This window comes from Cryptomeria japonica, chromosome 6, assembly GCF_030272615.1.
Source record: "Cryptomeria japonica chromosome 6, Sugi_1.0, whole genome shotgun sequence".
In the NCBI taxonomy this organism is placed as follows: domain Eukaryota; kingdom Viridiplantae; phylum Streptophyta; class Pinopsida; order Cupressales; family Cupressaceae; genus Cryptomeria; species Cryptomeria japonica.
The window spans coordinates 13,929,761-13,935,760 of NC_081410.1; the positions used below are offsets into that span (position 1 = coordinate 13,929,761).

Here is a 6,000-nt window from a genome sequence, read left to right on the forward strand (position 1 = left end):
GCCATAGATCTGTCGCTAGTGCTCAATGACAGATTCAGTCCGATGCCTTGGCGTTGAAAGTTGCCAAGCCTGGTATCGAAATGCTGACGGTAAGTGGAGTCGCTACAGACATCTCTATCCGTTTTAACATTCTATATTCGAATTCTTCATTCGGGGAGGAGAACATGTTGTGGAGGATTCTCTCCGACGATCGTAACATTTTACTAGCAAATGAAAGTGACGAAGTTCGCTTGCTTCACGACGCTCGTGGCTAGAGACATCGACAAGGTGGTAGCAAGCATTCTGAGGATTCAGCAAAGTGACGCGAGTCGGTACGCGTGTTATCAACTGCTCAGTATAATGGAAGGTTGAGATTGAGCAGTAGCATAGTGGCGAGTTTTGTGATGATCACATTAAGCCGTACACAAATGTGAAATGTGTGCGTATGGGGACGAAGCGAATAGAGGCATCTAACGATCAGGAATGGTGGAGAAGGCCTCCGTTCAATAACGCCTTGCAACAACTCTCACATCATCCTAGAAGCTTCAAGAGTCACATGAAGCATTCGTTTCACTGAAACTTGCATAGGCATCAGATGATATTGCAATTGAAGGTCCAGTTATTCGAGTTCTTACTTATGTCGCTCTTGAAGATAGTCTAAAGTTTGTCCTAGGATGGCACTGCAACTTAGCATTCTGGCACATCCTGCTACAAGTGGATTTTTGTCGCATTTATGTGGTTGGTCCATCACTTTGTTGTGGATGGTATTAAAGGCAGTTCTTCAGATGATGCTTAAGCTATGCTCGGAGCAGATATTGTGGACAGATGATGAGTGATGGCAAGGGCCAAAGGCCACGCTACCATCAGATCATGACCAGGTGCTTCGGTGTGATCAATCCAATTGAATGGAAATTCCGTTGCTGAGCAAAATTATAAAAGATAAGTACTCTTTATGTTTGAATAATGCTTCATTATTGAATAGTGAATCATGTATTGACATTTCCCCTGACTATCATTATCTTTCTCTAAAATGCTTCCAGGAAGAATCAAAGATTGCATTCAAGGAAGGAAGATTGCTTGCATTTCTTCGCAGAGGAAGAATCAGCATTCAGAGGGAGTCTGACATATCGTCAGAAGTAACCTTGGACGAAGAGATCAGAAGGTTGATATCTGCTTCAGAGGGAGCTTGACATTTCAGCTTAAGAGGAAGCCTGACATTCCAGCTTCAGAGGGAGCCACGTCATCATGAAAATTTGGTTAATGCATTTTTCTCTGTGATGGAGAAATTTGAGGTGAAAGCCCTTGTTAATGAGTTCTTCTCAGTGAGGGAGAAGATCAAGGTGCAATCCTTTGTTAATGAGCTCTTCTTTGTGAGGGAGAAGTTCGAGGTGCAATCCCTTGTTGATGCATTCTTCTATGAGAGAAGTTCGAGGTGCAATCCCTTGTTGATGCATTCTTCTCTGTGAGAGAAGTTTGAGGTATAAGCCCTTGTTGTGCATTCTTCTCTGTGAGAGAAGTTTGAGGTATAAGCCCTTGGTGTGCATTCTTCTCTGTGAGAGAAATTTGAGGTATCGACCCTTGTTGTGCATTCTTCTCTGTGAGAGAAGTTTGAGATATCAGCCCTTGTTGTGCATTCTTCTCTGTGAGAGAAGTTTGAGGTTCCAGCCCTTGTTCCACCCTCTGCGAGTAGGTATGGTGGATCCACCCTCTACGAGTAGGCATGGTGGATGTCATGTGAGAGACTCCATGACTTAGCACTTGTGTTTATTACCCTCTAGGAGTAGCCACGGTGAATGCCATGATGAGATGATGACATCACGTTGAGAATTCGGTGATGGGCAATTGTGTTCTTTTGCATTTCCATTCATGAGAATTGCCATGATGGACCCACCCTTTGGGAGTAGCCATGGTGGTTGTGTTCATTTGTATTTCCACCCTTTGGGATGAGCCATGGTGGACCCACCCTTTGGGATGAGTTATAGTGGATGTCGTGTGTGACACCATGACAACATCACGTGAGAGAGCCCGTGATGATTTTCTTGTACTTGTGTATTCACCCTTTGGGATGAGCCATGGTGAATGTCATTGTGAGGTGACATTCTCACAATGATGAACACTTCGCATTTTACTATCATTGTGAGGTGACGATCTCACAATAATGGTTGATATCACGGTGAGGTGATATCTTTCCTTTCCACATATGGGAGTAGCCATTGTGGTCAAACATCACAATGAGACGATAAGCTTCTTTCATACACGAGTGTAGTCATTGTGTTAGTCATTACGATGAGGTGATGTGACTTGTAGATATCAAGAAAGATATCTCCCTAGCTACAGAGGGAGTGTTGATGTATGTGGTTAGCAGCAGGAGATATCCCAAAGCTATTAATACACTATGTTTTATATTTGCTAGATGAGCCGACCTTGATGAAGCAATTCATATATTAAATATGAAATGAATTTAATTAATTATTGCTTGAGTCATGAGGGCCGACCCTTTCTGAAAGGGTATCACCCATGTATATATGAGGTACGATTTCATTCACTTCACAATTAATCATTTTCTAAGACGAGTAGTTCTTTTTAGAGGAAATGTGCTTGGGGGTGACGATACCAGTTTATCGTCTATGGTTGGGAGGGCAACAATGATCTGAGTCATTGCCCGTGGTTAAATGAGCACCCAATTAATATGTCCGATTACTTACATCTCTGATCGTCAAAACTCAACACGACATAGTTGTCTTGGTGATGCCAATATCCAATATCCCTTGGCCACTTGGGCATAATGATGGAATTTATGTCTAATTTAATTTAGCAGACTTGTAATAGGATTTAAAACAGGTATATAGATAAAATTGTTGTGGTTAGAGATTTAAAACTCCTTTCCTCATTTATATATGAGATATTAAGAATTGCAAGTTTTAAAAATATTTTCTTTGTGTTTATTTGGAGAATGTAAGTTTCAAGCTATTAAGAATTTTTGCATTTGTGTTGTCAATTTGTTATTTCAGATTTGCCCTGCCCAAGCCATAACCATTGAAGCTGAGGAACGAGAAGATGGAAGTCGTCGGACAACTAGGTAATTCTGGGGTCAATAACTGAAGCTGAAGAATTCTAACTTCTTTGATTGTTGAACCATTACTGAGTTTGCAATACCATGGTGGGAATGCAGATATGATATTGACATGACAAAATGTATATACTGTGGCTTCTGCCAAGAGGCTTGCCCTGTTGATGCTATTGTTGAAGGGCCTAACTTTGAGTTTGCCACAGAAACACATGAAGTGAGTCTTGCAGAACCAGTTGTTTCTTCTTTCTTGTTTATGTGTTTTACATGTTTGTTTTATTATTTTGACATATGACTTGTATTTGTTTTCCTGCAGGAGCTTTTATATGACAAAGAAAAGCTTCTAGAGAATGGAGATAGATGGGAAACGGAGATAGCAGAGAATCTCCGTGCTGAGAGTCTTTATCGATGAGTATCTAGCATTAATCAATGAAGTCTGATTGATGTGAAGGCTTCATGAGTGTAACTACTATACTATGCTTTGTGAAGTACAATTTTTAATAAGGAGTAAATTAGCCCCAAATGTTCTTACAGGATACATTAGTTGGTGTATCATTCAACATGGCAAAACAGTATTTTGTTCCTAAAGTTATTATTGCTTGTTGGTTCTACCAATACATTTCTGTGGGACGTCTTCTTATTTCATGTTATACTAAAAAATTATCTAGCAGTTCCCAGTTTTTGATTTGTTCTTTTTGAACTTTAATATTTAGGAAATGATGATAAATCTAGTATCCAAGAATTTTAGATACTGTGTGGAAATAGCTAGGTGAGGTAATGCAATCTAGCTTAGGGAATTTAATTAAATACTGCCTAAACTAGCAGCCAAACTTGTCTCAACCTGGTATTTGCAATAGATATTAGAGACAGTAATATTAAATGACAATAGTTTTTTCTGTTTTTATTAATTTTTTACTTTTGATTTTTATTCCGAAGCTAACTACAACATGCATAAGAAAATACACAGTGCTAATCTAGCTCCAATATTCCACACATTCACTCAATTTCAATCATTAAAACATTCACATTCCATAATGTGATTAATTCAATATTTCTTCACTGTTCATATTTCTGCATATACGTTGTTCCCAGTTTATTGCATTCTCCGTTTTGCATTTAAATGCCTTTTTCTTGATCTGTTGCTATTCTTTCCAATTTTCTGCAAGGTTCTCTTTTGATTTCAATTGAGCACTCCCATCATTCTTCCCCACCTCATATTTTTTTCAGAACTCAACATCAAAGAGACTCTCCGCACTTGATTTGGCCAGGAAAACTCTTTGCTTCTCTTATATGTTCTGTTGCTACTTGCTAGCCCTAAGGGTTTCCACACACAGCCTGTTGAGACATGGACCAGCTAGGACTCGAACCTAGGACCTTCCATATGCTGCTGGAGTGCTCTACCATTGAGCTACTGGCCCCTCTTGGACCAGTCCATTGTCGGTCCGGGTGTGGCTTATTTCCAACACCAACAACCCCCCTTAAGCCACACCTCTCGTGTGCTTGGGGCTCCTAGCCTGAACCTGGCTCTGATACCATGTTGAGACATGGACCAGCTAGGACTCGAACCTAGGACCTTCCATATGCTGCTGGAGTGCTCTACCACTGAGCTACTGGCTCCTCTTGGACCAGTCCATTGTCGGTCCGGGCGTGGCTTATTTCCAACACCAACACAGCCTCTAGTGGAACAACGATGATGATTTATGGATAAGAAACTAAAGAATGTTGAACCCATGAGGTCGAAGAATAACTCTAGAAAAATGTTAAACAAACATTAAGGATCTGAAAGAACAAATACCACGAATGGAAGGGAAGGAGAAAAGGTTGCAACCATGCACGGTAAAGCTTGCTAAAACAACAAGAAACTGAAATCAAAATGCCACTAAATAAATAAATCTGCAACAGATTGAAGGACATTCAGTAAATTGACCAGATTGCCAAAGACAAACATAATCAATATGATAGATTGACACATGATGTCAAATCACCCTTAAGGCAAAAAGCTGCAATTGGCGGTTCTAAACTAACTACATTTTGGTAAATTTGTTTTGCATACACGTAGGCATTAATGCACATCATCTCACAATCAATATCCAACCGAGTCTTAAAACACAAGTGACTCACACGTCTCCGCATTTCTATTGCAGCTCAAAGCAATGCATTTTAAAATTTCAGTCTAAAATATAGATAATTCTCCTATGGCATCATACACAACTTGATTTAAATACAACCCTTGTAAAAACTTCCGTAATTGCCTATTTTAAAAAAGATTGATCTATAGCAATTTGGTTCGGGTTTAAAGCAACATGTTAATGATATTAAACATTGTTACAGATCGTCTCAAAACACTATCAGCTTGAAATCTTCGTGTAGCACTTGTCAAGACCAGCATGTTTACATTAACCACAAGACATTTATCACAACAAAATATGAAAAATCGAAAATATAGATCACAAATGTATTTGATAACACGATTGCTTGTTAACTTGGCTGTCATTGCCTTAGATGAGTAAGAAGATAGGCCATGAATATTTTACAAAATTTGGAGTGGTGATTTCGTGTACAACTTTTGTTGCATTCAACCAAGTTGCTTCATTTGCCATTTTGTTTTTCCATTTCACTAAGTACTCTTTGTACTTTTTCCTCGTAGTATCTTTGATCACTTGAGAATCCACTATTGCCTCAATCTCATCCCGTTTCTTCTCTAGAAATTGTTGTGTCTACTAGCTCTTTGGGAAATTTGAATTTGTATCCTTTTCTTCACTTGTTTAATCTTCATGGCAAAGGTACAAATTAGCACAACAAAAAACTGAAGACTAGAAGTTAAATTTCATAAAAAAACATATAAATTTCCTCATAACTTTCTAAGTTACAATCTTTTTCCAATTAGTTTGTTGTAGGTTCCTCGAGGAAACCTCTTCTTTCACAAAGGAACTAAATCTAGACCTCCAACTAGA

The 6,000-nt window shown here is 39.0% G+C and overlaps 1 protein-coding gene across 1 annotated transcript in view; it reads left to right on the top strand.

The window, feature by feature from the left end:
* LOC131069898 (uncharacterized) overlaps window positions 1-3,726 on the top strand; it is a 74,909-nt gene extending 71,183 nt beyond the window's left edge. Inside the window, exons 6-8 of the mRNA XM_058005449.2 lie at window positions 2,991-3,058; window positions 3,152-3,263; window positions 3,363-3,726. Coding sequence (XP_057861432.1) covers window positions 2,991-3,058; window positions 3,152-3,263; window positions 3,363-3,458 — 276 coding nt within the window. The 3' untranslated portion in view covers window positions 3,459-3,726. The remainder of the gene's footprint in view (window positions 1-2,990; window positions 3,059-3,151; window positions 3,264-3,362) is intronic.
* The last annotated feature ends 2,274 nt before the right edge of the window (window positions 3,727-6,000 follow it).